This window comes from Colias croceus, chromosome Z (assembly GCF_905220415.1).
Source record: "Colias croceus chromosome Z, ilColCroc2.1".
NCBI lineage: Eukaryota > Metazoa > Arthropoda > Insecta > Lepidoptera > Pieridae > Colias > Colias croceus.
Window position 1 is genome coordinate 7,837,120 of NC_059568.1, and position 20,174 is coordinate 7,857,293.

Below are 20,174 nucleotides of genomic sequence, written 5' to 3' on the forward strand. Positions count from 1 at the left end.
TTATAATTATTTCTAATTATTCTTATCATCAGAACCCTTTAGTTTCTGTGATCTGTGATCAGAACCAAATAATTACATGATAGTAATTAATAACCTTTTAAGTAATACCATCCTACTAATCTATACTTCTATACTAATATTATAAAGAGGAAAGGTTTGTATGTATGTATGTATGGTTTTCACGCATAAACTACTATACCGATTTTGATGAAATTTGGCACAGACAATCTTTAGACCCTGAGAAAGAACATAGGCTACCTTTTATTGCGAAATATGTACCACGGGCGAAGCCGGGGCGGACCGCTAGTAATATAATAAATGCGAAAGTTTGTGAGGATGTGTGTGTGTTTGTTACTCATTCACGCAAATACTACTGAACCGATTACAATGAAATTTAGCACACATATAGACCGTAACTTGGATTAACACATAGGATAGGTTTTATCCCGGTAATCCCACGGGAACGGGAACTATGCGGGTTTTCCTATGAAAACGCGGGCGAAGCCGCGGGCGGAAATCTAGTGAATAATATAAATAAGAAAACATAAACATTAAGGTCTATACATATCGCTGCAGTGCTGATACATGTAAATATGGCCCTTATGCGTCGCAACGACAATAATTGATGACGTCACAGCCGCAGTAGTTTACTACGCAAACATAGTTTTTCAGTTAATTATTGTAAAAATTATCAAAATTAAATAATTTTTTTTGTAATTGATAGAGCAAATCGGGAGCAATTTTTTTGGAAAAAATTTTTTTATGAAAAGTGAATATTTTTCATTCTATAGGGAAATCAAGTTTTCAGTATTTGGATTTTTTTTTAAATTAATTATAAATAAACTAATAATTATAGAAGTGGAGCAATTACAGATTCTGATGGAGCATTTAAGGAGCAATTTTTTGAGATATTAATAATAATAATAAAAAAACTTTCCGCGCTAACTTCCTTCCGGTTTATAAATTACTTCGAAATTTTCTTAACCTTTAAAATTACTGTACAAAGTATTATGTCCAAAATTGCAAAGCAAATAATCTTTAAAAAATTTAATACAAATATCGAAATATACCATTTTATTTACTAGGAAAGGCGGCGAGATGAAAAATATACATAGAAATATATAACCCTCCATAGATTTATATCATGCTGCCTTTTTAGAAAAAATATAGTTTAGATTGGATAAGCACGTTTCATTTATTTCATAGCATAGGTATTTTGATTTACTAGATAGGTAATAAGATAACATCGTAGGTACTTAAACTTGTTTAAAAGTTTTGCAGAACCTCGAGATACGCGGACGGAAACAGTGGGATACTTGCAATGGATTCAGATTCTCTTTTTACTTTTGAAAGCGAAAATAAGAAAGAGTTCCAGTTGATAAAAGTAATTATTAAGCACGTAGGTACGAGCTAAACATCTATATGGTTTATATAGTTATATTTAGGTTTTTAACACCAATTCTGTATTTTTAGTGATGAAATATTTTGTAAGCTTTTAATTTATGCACATATATAAGTAATGTAATCGACTGGATATTAGTTTACAACTCTTGAGTTTCGCGGATGGAAGTAATGGCTCGCTGAGGGGAGCTGGTGCTAACCGCCTGGTGCATGATGTGCACCCTTACATCACTGGTCCCTTGTCTATACTCCCTTCGGTGGCGGCTCGCGAGCGGTCCTGACAGTGTGCTCTTACAGCAGCAATAGTTAAATAGGTGAGCGAAGGCGCGGCGGAAGTTTCGGTTCAGGATACCGTACATAAAGCTCGTAAACACCGAACGACCGACGCCAACCCAAACACTATTGTAGTACTTAGCGTCGCTCACGACCCGTAAATCGATGGAAGCGATCAAATACGGCATCCAGGCCGAGAAAAATAGCATGTATGCAATAATATTTAACATAGCGATAGAGCTGTCACGTCCGTAAGCAAGGGAGCGCTTGTAACTTATTTGTTGCCTAGCGCGACGGCGGACTCCGAAGTACGATGAGATCAGACAGTATATGGTGCAAACGGATGGTAGAACGTGAAATAGCCCGGTTGAAAAGACTCTGAAGTAGCTGTTGCCGAGGTGGACGCGCTTACAATAGTCGTAGTCGAGATCCAAGTACACGCCAATGGCACCGAGTGTGAAGCTCAAGAGAAAGATAAACACCGTGATGAAAGCGGTGTTGCAGGCAACCAGCTTATCGTACGCGGCCTGGGAGCAGCACAGCCTCAGATAGTCTTCAACTGCCACGCACTGCAAAATGACAAAATTACTGAAAACACCCCACCTTTGAGAAGACTTCCACTCGCACTGTGGGCTATTTGCATCGTCCTCTGCAGTACAGACTGTAGAGTGTAGTGTATTAAAATAGACTTACCAAAAAGAATAGGCTGTAGCAGTATGTTGCAGAAACTGTAATGAACTGTTGTGCGTTGCAAACATACTGGTTGTCCCACTCTCCCGATAGAAGTACCACGGACGATATCGGCATCACGCAAGCAGTAATACACAAATCTGCCATGCCGACGCAAGCGAGAAAGACGAAGCCTACGACAAATAATTCAATATAATATGCTAATAACTTATTGCGATTAATAGGGCGAGTTGCTACTGGCCTGGTCCGAGGCAATTCTTAAAGATTTACACAAATATACCTATATTACCAATTTAAAAATGTTACATTTCCGGATTCCTGTTTTTTTTTATTTTATTTGAATAGGTAATTCTTTTTTGCTCACGTCCTGCTATCCTGGCAGTGCAAATATAAAGTTATGTCAAAGGATGCAGATTTTATAATTACAATTTTAGATGTCCAACTGTTTCTATTTATTTATTCAGAATTATAAATAATATGTAATATATGTTGAAAAACATGTAAGTCCCAAATAAAAATGGAAATAATAGTTCTACTTATTTACGCATTATTTCCTAAACTGATATACTAAGGCTCAAGTTCGCGTGTTGTAAATAGCAATGCAATTGCGACATAAAAACAAAAAAAAAGCTACTTCAGAGTCTTTTCAACCGGGCTATTTCACGTTCTACCATCCGTTTGCAACATTGATTATTATGATTTAAGTAAATTTTAAAGTATATATTTTAATTCGCAAAATTGCAACGCAAACTGTGCTGCAGCCTTTATAGGTAATTTAAACAAAAATATGTTAAAAAAATATTGAAATGATAAATGATATTTAGTAATTTAGTAATGAAATATAAATAAACATTTTATGTACCTATTTCATTACAAAATATTATAACGTTCAATTAATTATATCCTAAATTAATCATAACAAGATTTCCCTTCGCCAAATTTCGAAAACCATCGCTAGTACAGAAATAAAGGAGCTTAGATAATAATAATAAAATAAATATAGTTAAAAAAAGAACTAAAAAACACGTTTTAATAAGATAAACTTATCAAATTGTATTGTCACCCGTCCTTGATAAGTTGAAATTGTTGAATAAAATCTAATCTAAAGGAGTGGAAGAGTCGAGTCGGTTACATACAAACGTATAGGCATACAAACATACCTAGGTGAAACAAATAAAAGCGTGTTACAGATAACAAAACGATTTACATACCGACTCTTCTGAGACTGTACTCGACGAAGAAGGAAGCCACGAAGAAGCCATTGAGGATGGTCCCGATGGTAGACAGCAACACCATGAATATCAGTCGGCCCACCTTGGGCCATTCCCCGCTGAGGGTCACCGGAGAGTATTCGGTGACCGCTGAAATTGATGTTCTATTGAGCATGCCCACCCCATGCATGGGGCGAATCTTACCTGTTAAAAAATATCAATAGGTATATATCCCAAAGAAACATACTTTCAAGGCCGCGTCATAGCCCCCCCCCCCCCTCTTTTCCCCTCTCTTCACCCTTCCCCCGCACCATGGACAAACGTATGTCACTTTGTCTAACACAACATTTTTTTAACACGTTTCTCACGAATTTATTATTTTTTAAACACCGCGGAAGCAATTAAACTAACATTACTTTTCAATAATAACGTAAGTAAATACGTATATGATTGAATATTAAATATAATAAATCACAATACAAGATTTAGAAAAAAACAATCACTTTAACAATAAACGATTTAAGCTTAGAGAAAAGTTTTTCGCGAAACGCCTTAAAAAAATCTCGCGTTGTTTGATCCGAAAATTCACAAATACGACACTAAAAATCGAGAAATTGATGATCACTCTACTTACATATTATGTGGGTACTTTTTTCAACTACTTGCGGACAGATTGACGCCCCCATGGCTCGAGTACGTGCGATCCTAGTGATGCGTTTTTGAAAATGAACGGAGCCTAGTCGGAGCCGTACGCAGGGGCTGCATCTCCCGCTGCCCGTATTGTGTATAAACATTGCAATTCAAGGTCGCGCAGGTCTACCTCAGGAAACTATCGGTCCTGTGTAAATTATTTTACGACATAACTCCGTCGAACGCGGACATATCGAGCCAATATTTTCGTAAATCGTGAAAAGCGCGAGTTGATAAGAAAAACAGCGCATCCCATCGCAATTGTGTCTTCGTTGAGTGAAATATAGGTAAGTGCTTAGTTAGTACATATTAATATGATAATTATTTATGTTTGTTACATAGTTAGGTGGTTGATATTTGCGTCATGGCGCCCCGATCAATTGATTTTTCCACTTCATTTCCTTTTGATTTACAAAGACGGTACAATAGATTGTGTGAAAACATTATAATAACACATAAAACAAATAACACGCTTTAAGGCACGGGTAAAAATATTTGTAAATGGAAAATTGTCTGTTTAAAAAGAGTTCACTAAATCTTCCATTAGCAAAATATTTATAAATAGAGCACCCCACGCTGTTCCAATCAAATTATTCGGATAAAAAAGGATAAAAATTATGTTTTTTTCAAGTCCAAAAATATAAATAGAGAATAAAAATGTATCTTTTAATTTTTATAAAACTTTAGGTTTTAGGCTTGAAATATCATACAACTTGAACACAAATAATATATAATATAGGTACTATAGGTACCAGTCAGTAGTTACAGTTAATTATTATTTTAACATAAAAAAAATGTTTAATTCTTTTAGTTTAGCCGACAGGTTCAAAATGGTGAAAAAAAAGAAATTGGTAACTCATGAATGACAAGTAGAAGAATGTTTTTAAGCATTATTTCCACATAAAAAACGTTTCAAAAAAAACAGATGTTTCGTATTTCACTCATATCTCAAAAAATATTCATATTTAAGAAATCTAAGAAAAAAAATCAAAGAGGAGGATATTTTTGATGGAATACCCAAACACCGGAATTCCAGGTCTTAACCTCAGTTTGTGGGGTGTCGCCGTGTCGGGACCTCGCAGTTCGTGGGGTTTGCCAGTATAATCATATTAATATATCAAGTACATTGTGCATGATATATAAATTGTAATTGTAATTTTATGTATGTATGTTTAATAATAAATAAATTTGAAATTCGAAATTTTTATATTAATATGATTATAGTTAAGGTGTTAATTTTAATTTAATAACTTGACAATAATTGCTTGATAATTTTAAGCTATTTATACTAATAATAATAAATATAATATTATGTAGGCTAAAACACCACTAACGTTTGAATTAAATCTGTGCGTTTAACTTTAATATTGGTGAAAATCGAGTCGAAAGCAATCATTCTAACCATAGAGATCTATTCTGTGATCTGTGATTCTAACTTACCTACAGATACAAGTAAAGCTTAATAACAAAGAGATGAAGCTTAATAAAAAGAGGATAGATTTGCTATAAGTATATTAAGAAGAGCTGGAACGTCAACACATTTACACATTGCACATGTTAGGCCGGGAGATACTGACACAAAATTTCGGGTCATTTGTAACAGGATGGCGGTCTAGAGGGGTCTTACTTATCCGACGAGTGTGACTTACGCCCACGCGACTAGTCCGCCGGTACCAGCGTTCTGACCATCATTTTTCTTTTTGTCATTGCGTAATAAGACCTCTGTAGAACCGCCATTCTGTTACAAATGACCCGAAATTTTGTGTCAGTATCTCCCGGCCTATGTATGTGTCATATTTTGCAATTGTTTATAAATACAGGGTGATGTAATTGGTGTAGTACGAATATCTAAAAATCTATGAAGAATTTTGTGATACAGTAAATGGAAGAATTATATACTATTTTACAGTATTTAATAAAATCATTTAATTTTTTGTTCATTTTCATTAGAAATGTCAATTTTTCTCACCAAGGTGGAAATTTGGATGATAAGGATCTTATTAGAAAAATATAAATTTTGACTAAAATCGGCATTTTTTTTTCAAAAATCAAATTACTAATTAATAATCAGAGTTATCACCATTTACATTAATTTACAAACGATATCGGTTGTTCTTACTTAAAATTGAATACCAATGTCTTATTGCGGTATGTGTTCTTTGGAAGTGTTCGTAAAGTTGTTGATCCGTAATTAAATTTTGCGGAAAATCTTTTAGAGCGCTTAGTTGTGACATATCCTAAGCATATTCAATAGAATTAAAAGACGAGCGAATATGCAAGCCAGTCTAAAACTTGAATATTTTCTAAAATGAAACTAGAGTCGCATTTATTTTTGAACATACTGTAAGTGAAATTGCATAAGTGTGAGTACTGTGAACATGCCAGCTTTGCTTAATTGACCGATAAACGAAGTGATTAGTTCGTTCTTTATTTAAATAATTAAAAAGGAGTCAGTAGGTTTTTGTTTTGACATTGTGTTAGGGCGGCCGTACACGGACCGAGCAGACGGCAGACACGGCTGAGCGACGAACACGGACGGCTCGAGCGGTCGGCGTCAACTGCTCGAGCCGTCGGTTGTTGACCGCTCGAGCCGTCGCTACCAACCGCTCGAGCCTTTGATTTTTTGACTAGTCGCGTCATTAATTTTCAGGGGGGAGGGAGTTGTCGATGGCTCTATCGCAGTCAACGGCTCGAGCAGTCGGTGTATGCCTCACGAGTCACGACCGCTCGCGAGCCGTCAACGGCACGGTGGAATTTCGTCATGCAGTTGACGGCTTGAAGCGGTCGCGACGGCTCGAGCCGTCACGTGTACGGCGGTGAATGAATGTCTATAGTTCACCGCGCCGCGCCGTCGCCGCTTCAAGCGGTCAGTCTCAACCGCTTGAAGCGGTCCGTGTACGGCCGCCCTTAGGATCATAGGCTATATTATATCAGAGCTAGCGCGCACGAGCAACTTTGTCTCCGCAACTATTTTGTCTCCGCAACTATTTTGTCTCTCCAGCCATGGGCTAGTATGAAAGTGCGCGTACGTAGCGACGCAACTCCCAATACAAATTGATGGGAGAGACAAAATAGTTGCGGAGACAAAGTTGCTCGTGCGCGCTGGCTCTTAAAAAAATGTTTTTTTCCTACCGAAATTGATGTAACGTTCGAACCAATACCAATCAATGGAAGCAATATTTGCCGATAAGTCATTATTTAGCTTGCGCTGTAAAAACCATTAACCAAGATATATTAAAACTCGTTATTCGCCCGCGGCTTCTCTCGCGTGGGGCTTGGACTACAAAATTTTGTAGTCCAGTCATGGATTTTGAAGAAAAGTATGAAATTTTTATGAAGCGTATAAAATCTTCTCAAACATTTATTTTAGCAAATACCGATATGGAAATCTCTATTTCTTATTTAGGGTTCCGTACCGAATGGGTAAAACGGGACTAGTAGGATATTAGGTAATCATAATCCGCTCAAAAAGGTGGATTAACTGCGTTTTAATTCCTCTTTTAAATATTCGAGTCGGACTTGTCGTTTAGAAATTATGATTGGTATGATAAAAATTAAAAACATCTGAGTTAGAAAAAACATTTTGAAATGAAATACGTTTATTATGGATATGTTACCGGAAATGTGTGAAATCAAGGAATTGTATACAAATCCTAGGAAATGTGTACAATTTCGGTACTATTTAGGAAATGTATAAAATATTGTTTAAAAAACTATTTAAAATGCATATCTCCTAGGAAATGTATAATTTTCCTCGGAATTGTATATAATTCCAATATCGTATTAGGAAATGTATAATTTATAAAGTAAAATATGCTTTCTGTAATAAAACACGTTGTTAATTTTTTTTTAATGATAAGTAGCACTTATTGAGACAATCGGGTAACAGTCATATCGTAAAACAATAATAATATGTTGATCAACTACCTATTAACTTGTAACGTACAAATTTTTATTTGCAGGTAATCAGTCTGATAATTAAGTAATTATAAATGTCACATTATAAAAGTAAAGTAAGTGTCACAGTATAAAATAACCCGTCCGACTAGGGCCCTTCCGGCCTCCTCCACTCAAGCGACAGCCCAAGCCGCGGTTCGAGATCCCCGTCAAGGGGGGACGCCCTTGCGCATGTCGCTACCAGGGTGAACCTTCAGTTCACCCACGTGTCCGCATTAAAATGTAGTAGCCCTTCTGGCTAACATTGAGAATCACCACACAAAAAAAAAGTTTGAAATATGTCACATTATATTATAATACTTTGTCAGTCCATATAGCTATTTATTTTTGCAGGGTAAGCTCGAATGGCATTTGAAAGTGCATTATAATTTATTTTTAAAGCACAGACATCTTGCTGTAGCAATACACCTCGTCCCGTTGTCCCCGCGTACCTTCCAATATCTTAAATGTTTTACATTTCCGTGCGATTTTAGGAATTATATACATTTCCTAGGAATTGTATACAATGACGGATTACATACATTTCCGTTAACAGATACATAAAAAAGATACAATGAAAAAGAAACAAGTACCTAGGTAGTTACTTATATAATATATTATATGCCACAATTTATAGGCCTGACACTCAATGTATTACACTGATTTTCAGTGGTTTTAAAGAAACTTCTACGTTTACTCTTACCACTAAAACGGTTTAAATGAAATCTTGATAAAGATGAAGAAAGAGCCAGAAAAAATATAGTGTTTTACTGAAAATTCCCTCGGGTACTATGCGAATGAAGTCATGATGACTGATAAACCTTCTCAGAGAAAATTTTAGTCTTTACAAATACTAATTTACGTAAGTACCTACGATGAATAATAATAGTAGATACCTACTGTCCGGGCACAGATAGAGCAAGTAGTACCTATGTATGTTTGGAAGATGTAAGTCCATGGAATGTCGCCTAGAGATTTTTTGGCCTGATTTATATATGTTATAGGAAATATCTGTTCTTGTTCTACTGGAAGGAAATCTAAAGACTTGGGAAGGGAAGATGATCAAATCTCTAAATAAAGAGAGCTCGAAAGTGGGTTTAAAGATGAACATTACAAAAACGAAACTGCAGATGACCAACTCAGTAATGGATCCCATCGTAATCGAAGATCAACAAATAGAATATGTCGATGAATATTGCTACTTGGGTCAGATAATCTCCGCTAGAGACCAAACAACCAAGAAACTAAATAAAAGGATTGCCAATGGATGGAAAAGATTTTGGTCTCTAAAGGAAATTGTAAAATTAAAATATCACAGCATGGCAATAAAACGGAAAGTTTTCAACATCTGTATCCTTCTATGCATCACCTACGGCTGCGATACATGGTCCCTTACTAAATACCATTGGGATAAATTAGCAAAGTGCCAGAGAAGCATGGAACGGCATGACAAGAACCAAAAGGCAAGATCGAATAAGTAACCTGCAATTTAGAGCGAAAAAAAAAATTACCGATATCCTGGAAAGTATAGACCTCCAAAAATGGAGCCATAATATGTTGACAAGAAAAATGGAGCCAAATTGTCACCAACTGGTATCCAAGGGACGGCAAGAGAAGTCGAGGAAGACAACATATGCGCTGGGAAGACGAGCTTAAACTTACCGCGGGACCCAAATGGAGGAGAGTAGCCAAAGACCGGAAGCAATGGAAATTACTGGAGGAGGCCTTTGCCAGAAGGCACACTGAGTTGAGAGATATACTTTAGCGATGAAAACAACACAGCCAAAAAATAATAAAAAAACCATTCTCACCCAGTCAAAAAGGCTAAGTAAATAAATAAATAATAGGAAATATATTAAAATTATCCATCACTTCCTGGGATATGTACGTATTAAATAATAATTAAACAATATTTTATACATTGCTTTTAAATAGATGCTTCGGAATTAGGTATACAGGATGTCCCACTCTTGGTAACTAAGCACGAAGGAACTTGTAGTTTTGCATACACTGATCACGTAAAAAATACATAAACAACAAAATTACGTCAAAAACTTTTAAAGTGAAACTTTTATTACATCGTCTCAAACTTTTTGGTCTGTGTAGCGCATGTCGCGTGACGCACGATACGTACGATAATTATCGTACAAATACGATAATTTTTAGTTAAATGTCTATAGTGTGAAAAAAAGTTTCACTTTTACCGTGGTTTCATAAAACCACACAACTTTTTTGCTAAATATTTCCTGAAAATCCAAGTTTTCTTCTCTAGCTTCGCGCAGCCGGTATATACCGCTTCTCTAATGTGATCGTTTTATCTATGAAAACATAATCTTGAACGATAGCTCACGTGCTGGTGGCAAAGTTGGGCGGGTTGCTTGTTATGGGTGTACACATAGAGTTTTAAGAATGGATCTATTTGAAAAAAACCGGCCAAGTGCGAGTCGGGCTCGCGCACAAAGGGTTCCGTAGCAGCAAATATAATAAATTACAGTTAAATCAACCTATCTCAAAAACTATAAGAGATACTTTGATCAAACCAAAAATCGTTGAAAGAGTTAATTAGCATGCATCACCTCTATTTTTTTTAGAATTTTATACCCCGTAGTTATAAAAATAGAGGGGGGGGACATACTTTTTACGACTTTGAGAGCTGATATCTCAAAAACCGTTCACTTTAAGAAAAATGTTTTTTAGAAAACTTTATATCATTTTAAAAGACCTTTCCATTGATACCCCACACGGGTATGTACATCGAAAAAAAAAATTTCATCCCTCAGTTACATGTATGGGGGGCCCCACCCCCAATTCTTTTTTTTACTATTTAGTGTCATATTTTTGTAGCGGTTCATACAACACATATTCCCATCAAATTTCATCACTGTAGTACTTATAGTTTCCGAGTAAATCGGCTGTGACAGACGGACAGACGGACAGACGGACAGACGGACATGACGAAACTATAAGGGTTCCGTTTTTGCCATTTTGGCTACGGAACCCTAAAAAAAATGCGTCTGGAATTTTATAAGTATTTTTACGTACTCAGCGTATGCAAAACTATAACCTCCTTTGAGCTTAGTATACCAACAGTGGGACACGCTGTATATATATACATTTCCTAACTTTAAAAGTAATTTTAACTGTATCGATTTGATTGAGTTGTGTTAAGATTTAAGTTGTTTAATTTTCTTATCGATCCCTAATCCCTATATTTTTCCCTATATTTTGTAGCATCGATTTATTATTGAGTTGTTGTACCTCTATAATTATTGAGATATTCATTAGGTATACGTAGTTTAAAACAATGCTTATAATAAAACAGTAGCAAGACTCTCTATTGAAGTTATATTATCTTTTTCATTTAGTTTGAGTGTCTAACTTGAGCACACTGAAACCATGGATTATTATAGGCAATTTGTAGAACACATTTTATCTCCAAACTCAGTATGAATTGGCTACATATTTAATATTTATACTTCCATATTTTTTCCTAGAAATATATTTTACATAAATTATCCCGTAAAATTTTAAGGCGCACAGCTTTTTTTACAACAGTTTTATTATTAAAGTTCAACAGTATCAGTGTGAAATCCATATAAATTGAAACACGAAAGCCTGTCCCTTTGAGCGTACGTCTCATTTTAATCTGGCCTACGTACAGCGATGACATGAAGGTAACTCTTTGTGTCAGTTTGTATAATGTATGTAACATTGTTTCTTTCTATCGATTTAAGTAAATGTAATACTTATGTAATTATGGTTTAATATTTTAATTATGTGCTAAAAAGAAACCAAAGGTAAAATTGTTCAAAACGCGTCGTGGTCACAGTAAAATATTTACATAGGTAGCGAAATTCATTTTGTGGCCCTAATGTAAACACTGGGCACTGTGGGTTTAAAAAAAATATATTGTAATATTTACCACCAGTTCAGGAAGTGGCATTAGGAACACTACAGACAATTTTAGTCATACTGAACTCTTTAATACAATGAGGAAGTTTATTAAAAAAGCGTATACTTACCTTGATACCGGAAAACAGGCATTTAAATTTTTTGTTGTTTGACAATTTATATTTTTATCAAGTTCAGAACGCGTCATGAAGTTTCTTCATTGCTACAAAGCGCCTTGGTCGAATAGCCGTGAGCGTTTTCATAAGAGCCCTTACACAAATTTCGTGATGGGTAACTTTTACTGTAACCGCTACTATACGCCTTGTGAGCTAATTTTACCTTCAACAATAAAACATGCCTGTTTCAATATAAATTTAAACTTCCGAATACGAAATTAAAATCATAACTGCTACATTTCGCTGCACATTTCGCTAAATGAACTCTATTACATCCGTTCGCTATGTTTTTCGTAGGCCAATATCCGGCCAATATGTTCTAACTTCTAACTTCTAACTGAATGTAAAGTACATTTGCTTTTGGATTTTATTTCATTGCACATTATCGTCAAACTATATTTAGAATGCTATTACGTTATGAATAACTGGAAAACTTGTTAAATGTTGAATAAATGAAAACATGAATTTAATAGAAATTTGTATTTTGTTTGTATATTCCCTTACACGGAATAATTTGAATATGTTATACCTACGTATACTTCAATTTTAATTAATTTTACGTAATTAAATTTTAAAATAATAGTTGCTAAGAGTGGGTGACCAAATCGTTGAGGCTTTTGAGTAACTATTTAAACTACGTATTTATTTGAAGTTGGAGGTTCTCGGCTACGCAAGAATGCATTTTTTAAACTCAAACTCAAACATTTATTTATTCAATTAAGTAGACTTATTTTAGAAGCACTTCCGAATCGTCATTACATATACTTTTAACATTTACATACACTACATACTTTAACTACATAAAAGCTTGACTAAAAGTTACTTGAGTTAGGTAAACTAATGCTATTAAAAAAATCTTGTCATACATAAGACTAGTAGAAATGTTCAAGTTTTGTTACCCATTTATAATAAGGATAGGGTAAGATTAGCGATACAGAAGCTTACCGTGCCTATCGCCTTCCTTACCAAGCAAAACATTTATAATATAAATATTAAACTTACAATGCTATCTTTAAATTAATTCTATATTCTTCAAAAACTTTGCAACCTTTGGTTTTGCGACTTATAAAATTTTTAACTTTAAACAAACATCATATCGATCGGGAAGACAGAGCTAAGAGGATTTGCTTGCATTAGGAACAAGGGGAGAATAAATAAATACGCTACAAGTAGATGTCAAAAATATGAGCTTAATAACAAAAGATGAAACTTCTCTCGAAACATGGCATTAAATGTTCTAATAAGTAACATGTTTATGGGATGTATTCTTTATCCAAGTAGTTCAAAAGAACGGAACTTATTACCTTGAGTATACCCAAGGCGTCACGTAAGGAATAAATTTCGTCCATTCACAATTTTGTGCACCGTGACACGTAGATGCAATTTCTTGTGACACTTTACATGTAGAGAACTGTTAAATAACAACTAAATTGCAACAAGTAAATGCTAGTAAATGCACATATTGAATACATGTCACTCTATATATATTATATAACATGTAGGTAAGTATAGGTGCACCTAATAATCTTTTTGATTTGCAAAAATAATATAACCTTAACTAAGATAAACGTGGAAATGAATATAATACGGCCAAGGAAACCTACTAAAGTATTAATAATAAAGCAGAACTGCTTCTACTTGAATTGCAATGAAATTAAATCCGCTGGTTTTATCATTCTAATTCTCCAGAACGAAAAACTAAGTTTACAATACCCGGGAAATAGTTATCGGTAACCCGTAGAAATGAATATAAAGAGGAATATCATATTACTTTCGATTTATGCGTAATTTTTATATAGGTAGCCATTAAATGGATCACCAATTTCTCAACATACAAAAAGTTTAGAACTAAAACTAAAAAGCGATTATTTTTAAAATATAATATTACTTACCGTATGCTCCACAATGATGAAATTTTATTTCAAAGTAAACCTTGTGCGGTACGTTGCTTTCAAGCAATATCTTCGTATCCTAATTAAAGCACCTATGGGAAGAAAAACACAATTAAAATCTTACAGTCAGTAGGTTATTTTGTCTCTGCTGTTGGGTTTGTCAGTGCAACTCAATTAAGTTTAGATCTTTTTGAAACAACATGATTTTTCAAGGGAATACATAGAAACCTCCAGTTTTTATCTAGTTAATATAATCTATTTACACTATCCAAGGATACCTAAAAAAATGACGCTCGTTATAAGTCACGTGTAGGTTGTGATAAACAGCGTTGGATTCTAATGTGTGAAGCGATTGTTTCCGAACCGCAGTAAAATGAACTAAACTGCATTAACAAGCCCTAACTTCACTTGCCGTTGATTTCATCGACCGCTTTTAGGTAAAACCCACGGGTAGTGGTATAATGGATATCCCACCAAAAACATAAATGTAAAAAATTGAACCGATTTTAATCGTTGACTTAATTTGCCAAAAAAATAAATGAGATCTAAATGTGTGCCAAGTTCTGTAGACAGTTGGGAAACTTATTTACAAAGATGTATTAAGTTCTTAGGTGAACTGAAAACTCAATTGTTTTATTTTCCTAAGAGAACAACGTATATTGCAAAATATGACTTTTTAATTTGAATAATATAATTATTTTCACAAAGCAAACAACTAATGACCTATTGAACCTCATAATTTGACTTGGCTAGTTTTTAGAACCTCACAAAATATAAACAGTATGTAACGTCACGCAAATTAAATCATTTCGAACTTTGACAAAGCCTTCTTCCATTACACTAAAATTAAAGCTAAACTAAACACTCATAAATAAAGAATAAATAAATGTGAATATGTAAAATTATATATTATTTTTAACTGTATGAGCAATATTTTTATTACTTACAATTTTCTTTTATTTTACGTTTAATAACAGTTTTGAATAAAGAAATCATACAATCGAAGTAATCTGCCCTAGTGCTACTAGCGCAGCGCCAGTGAGTGTGATGACTCGAGGCGCATCGAATCCACAAATGTTTCGTGCAAAAATATGTAAACTTCAATAATCTATATCTCAGTCATTTATGGATGGAAATGAAATTCAGATAACTGATTTTTTCCTTTGTACACACACTATTACCTAGTTGATTACAAATTTTGAACTTTCTAGGTCATCTGCAAGTGGGTTAGGTTTTGTATATATATCTATACTGAAAGTAGTAGGAAAAAAAATTGAGAGCCGAATAAATGCCATGAATATAGTCACCCTACTTTTATCTTTGGTTTTTAATTATTAATGCATAATTTCGGTTACATAGAAATTCAGTTCAATTAACAGCAGTCAATACCTACGTGTATGATAAAAAACAATTTCATGAAAATTTAATCAAAATATTACGTAGGTGTCCATTTTAAATAAATTGTCTTTCGGTAAAATATGTGAGAATTTGTTCAGACGATTCAAAATACATACGACGCATTGTTTATCGGTACGGGTTTCGTCTGAAAGGATTGCGATTTGATTAAATCCTTTTTTACGTACCCGATAGGTATTTCTTTGTTCATTATTTTTCAATCGAACGTGTACAACTGAATTTTCTTTTTTTCATACCTGTAACCTGTAAAAGGGACCATTCCAATCCAGGAACATTTTATTACTAGAGAACCTTTGACAATTCGTGTTCTGTATTGAATCAACTTTGATTTCTAACTCTGTTTTCTAACTTCTATTTTTTTATTATGCTGTATAATATTTGACATGTGTATTGTGTAACGTGAATTATTTTTCTTATGAGTACCTAATACCTATATATAATAATACAAATATAGGTACTTATCCTAACTACGTAGCCGCCTAAGTAATAAGAACATTTTTCAATTAATATTATCTATGTTCAGGAAAATAAAACAGATAGCTACCTACCTATATTGAATATTACTAATTCTTTCTATTGCATCTACATTTTATACAAAATATTACGTTGAAAGTGATTGTTACCAGAGTATTAATTAAATATAATTTTAAAAATATCCTCTCTGTAAAATTATGTTATTGTAAGTATAATATTATGTAGGTAGGTATTTTTGGACAAAAATATTGATGCTATGTTTAATAAAGTTACATTTTTAGGGTTAAAATATACGTATTAACTGTATTATTAGTTTTTACTTCTTACCTATTATTTTCGTCAATCAAGTAGGAACTTTTATTCCTTATAGAAGTTTATATACCAGTAGGTAATTACTAATTAGCGACAATTATTGCTTAACTTAGTAATTCAAACAATTCATTGTAAATTGCAAAACATGTTTCCCAATATATTTTACTTATATATAGCACTGTTACCCCGTACCCGATGTATACTGTTTAGACGAACATTTTAGCTTGCAACTCATAAATTACTCATAGACACATCGCCGATGAATGATCATTATTTTACTAAATACACAGGCATACGGTTCAAATTTGTTAAGACGCTCAAAAAATAGAAGTTTTATTTTTGTTCCTTCCTTTATTGTCTTGTTTATGAGACTTGACGCATACAGTTTTAACAGCATGTTGTTCCATGTTTGCACAATAAAATTTGTATCTATAAAATCAATTTGATTTATCAATAATGTTTGTAATCCTGAATAGTTATACAACAGATCAACAGCTGTGATTTCCATGAAAAAACTAAGCGCCATTAGCCATAAGATTTTTCTCTTTATAGTTTATAACCTACCTATATGCTTTAGAATGAAGTAAATGCATATACCTAACCATAATATTATGTAGATACCTACTTATATTAATACCTACTCTCGGTTCATATATGACAATTTAATGATGATATAAAAATGTTATTTTGTAAGTTGTGATAGGTAATTCTCTAGGTATGTTTTATTTGTTAATTTATCTAATAATTATTGATTTGATAATTTTTAAAATTACAAATTACAATATCGTAACATTAGCTTAATATGAATTCACTAAGTAGGTACTTAGTTATTAACTAATCTTTTTTTGTCTGAAAAATTGAATTTACAATTTCGATCATGAAATGGTGCATTCGACGAAATTGTGTAGGCTGTCACTAATTTTTTTTTATACTCTCAACGTGGCATTTTATATGTATCAGAAAATAATTGTTTTTATGTAGTGACCTTTCACCGGTATTACGAAAATGCTTTAAAGGATTAAAATTTTTAATAGGTATAAAAGTTACCACCAGTTTTTGATATAGTTCTGTATTGAGTTCAGGAGTAAGGCACGTCCATACCAAATTTTCTGTGCATCTTTACCGGCTCTGTCAAAAATTGGATAAATAATTATTGTAGACCTGAGTTCGGTTGCACCTCCTAGGTATATAGGTATCTATATAATAATTAATACTACAGGACTCGAATATTCCTTATAATGTAATTTGAATAATACTTACGAACACGAGTTGATATTTGTTGAACAATTTGATTGATTAGACGTGGCAGGTTTACGTGTGCCTATTTCTTGAATAAATTTAAATATTATGATTATAGGAATATGATGAGCAATTGACTCATTTTATAACAGCTAGAGTGATTTCGTAAGTTTCTGATTTTAATTAGAAAAACGTTCTTTAATTTTTATTTCATTTTAAATTTAAATGTAAATTTGAGACACTATATGACTCTTCAGAATAATATGCCCGTGCCCATGTTTTCTTTTTCAAATATTTAAAAAAATCAAATTCATAAATATAACTATTTGTACCGAAATGAACTTAGGTATACTTTTATTGCTACAAATCCGTTTTTTTTTTATAAAATTTATTAATACGTATTTTTTCCTAATGCCTAATATGTACTGGATTATCTATGTTGTTTTTTTATTATTTTAGTGAAAGCTTTTTTTACAAAAATATTAGCAATTAAAATCATTAATTTCATAATATAAAACTTACGAAATCACTCTAGTTATAAAATGAGTCAATTGCTCATCATATTCCTATAATCCTATTTAAATTTATTCAATAAATAGGAACACGTAAACCTGCCACTTCTAATCAATCAAATTGTTCAACAAATATCAACTCACGTTCGTAAGTATTATTCAAATTACATTATAACGAATATTCGAGTCCTGTACTATTAATTATTATTTATATACCTATATAGGAGGTGCAACCGAACTCAGACTTCAGAGCAGTAATGCAAGGGGTGGAAGTGGGAGTGGGTGGCTGCAGTAAACTATAAATCGTACGGTACAGACTTGAGCGGCAATGATCATACGAATTAAATTATTATTCTCTTATCTATTAGCTTTTGGTGAGTTGAAACATTGATTTTGTTTAATTTAAACATTATTTATATGTTTTAGGTAAAAACTACCGACGACTTTACGTTTTTAAACTGATAATAATGTATTAAACATAAATTATACTTTATCTATGTATTAACGCAAACTTCGGTAATATTTATTTTTACCGATATATTTTCGGTAATATTTTATTGCTTAAGTATATAAAAAAATATTAAAAACCACTTACCTCGATTGCAATTTTTCACTAAATTCATGCGGAGATAATACACAAACCGCGATGACATAAATCCAATCAATTCGTATAAAAATATATTAATTATAAAATCACTAAACGTCCAATAAGACACCACTAAAATATTTATCATGCAATATAATATTAAATGTTATCAAAAATTTGTGCGTTAACATTGGAGCCTGCATTGATAATAATTATACTTCTACCGACTTCTAAAAATGTAAATAGGCATAATTTATGAAGTTTTGCGTGATTGTTAGCGCCTACTGTATTTGTGAAGGTTAAGTCTGTACTGAGAAACGTTGTCACTTTCATGGGGTATCAGATCGAAATAAGAGGGACACAGACAAAAGACTTGTTAGGCAAAACATAAAAACCAACTTTTTTTAGAGTAGCTGTTTATTGTTAGGGCGTGGTGGGTGAGTGTATGGTGTGGGTATGAAGCTGCGCCCCTGTCTTGGAAAAATTTCTGCGCAGCGATTAAGACGATCTTCACGGCGGGTTTGGCGACAGTCAGCCGGCCAAATGACGTTATCAAGTTAATAATGACAACTACATACTTATTTACATTTATGAACTTTCTATATAATAATTTTAAATCACGATTCTCTTAACACTTGCATCCAGTCGCAATCTATGAAATGAAAAATATTATAAATTAAAAATAGCTTTGTATATTTTATTGTAAGGACTTATTCTTCACCAATCATGAATGTCACAAATATGTAACGGTATCAGAAAGGTATTAGAGGAACATTATTAATTATGCATGTATCGCCTTAACGTATCGGCGCGCTATTACCATAATATATCTATAAAGTATAAACACTCATATACCAATATTATGTAGGTATCATTCAGTTTCAAAATAAATAATATTTTGCTTTAGTTTTACGACTGTAGTAGGTACTTATTGTAGTGGCATAAATGTTATAATTACCCTTGTTTACCTTTAAAGTATATTTGTACCAAATTTCATCCTAATCGGTCGAGTGGTTTAGGCGAGCAGAAGAGATAGTCGGACAGAGTAAATTGCTCAATACTATATAGTAAGGATTTTATTTGCGTTGAAAATATTTCTTATAATTGTGAAAAAATTTAATATCACATCGTAGTTGATACAAAGAGTAGGGGGTATACTGTATAGGGTGGTTCTCTGATTACACTGACCGGTATACTTGATACATTTGTAGATTTTGTGCTTTGAAAATTATGAATGCGATACGTGGAAATCCGATTTCAATTTTACAAAGCAATGCTGCATAGGTAATGTATAGACATGTTATATTATGTGCATTTATATAAGAGCTTTGTTAATAATATAATAATATAAACTTAGAGTAGATAAATGATTTAGCCTGAAACTTTGTAGGTATTAACAATTTTATTCATATTAATTTATACTTGATTAATACATATAGGACGTCAGTCAATACTCAATTACGAAGAGTCTCTGA

General features: G+C 33.1%; 1 protein-coding gene across 1 annotated transcript; it reads right to left on the reverse strand.

Annotated features, from left to right (window-relative positions):
* Positions 1–1,081: 1,081 nt before the first annotated feature.
* Positions 1,082–18,887, reverse strand: LOC123705244 (melatonin receptor type 1B-B-like). The gene is made up of 5 exons (XM_045653943.1): positions 18,709–18,887; positions 14,161–14,252; positions 3,576–3,779; positions 2,368–2,537; positions 1,082–2,243 (listed from the first exon to the last, which is right to left on the reverse strand). Exons 3-5 carry the CDS (start codon positions 3,763–3,765, stop codon positions 1,542–1,544), a joined length of 1,062 nt encoding a protein of 353 aa, XP_045509899.1. The 5' UTR covers positions 3,766–3,779; positions 14,161–14,252; positions 18,709–18,887; the 3' UTR covers positions 1,082–1,541.
* Positions 18,888–20,174: the final 1,287 nt, after the last annotated feature.

Excerpts from the sequence above, each read along its gene's own strand:
- LOC123705244 (XM_045653943.1), bottom strand. The coding sequence starts at position 3,765 with ATGCATGGGGTGGGCATGCTCAATAGAACATCAATTTCAGCGGTCACC. Across the intron at positions 2,538-3,575 it reads GTACAGTCTCAGAAGAGTCG|GCTTCGTCTTTCTCGCTTGC; the intron begins GTATGTAAATCG and ends TATTTGTCGTAG. Across the intron at positions 2,244-2,367 it reads GCTACAGCCTATTCTTTTTG|TGCGTGGCAGTTGAAGACTA; the intron begins GTAAGTCTATTT and ends GTCATTTTGCAG.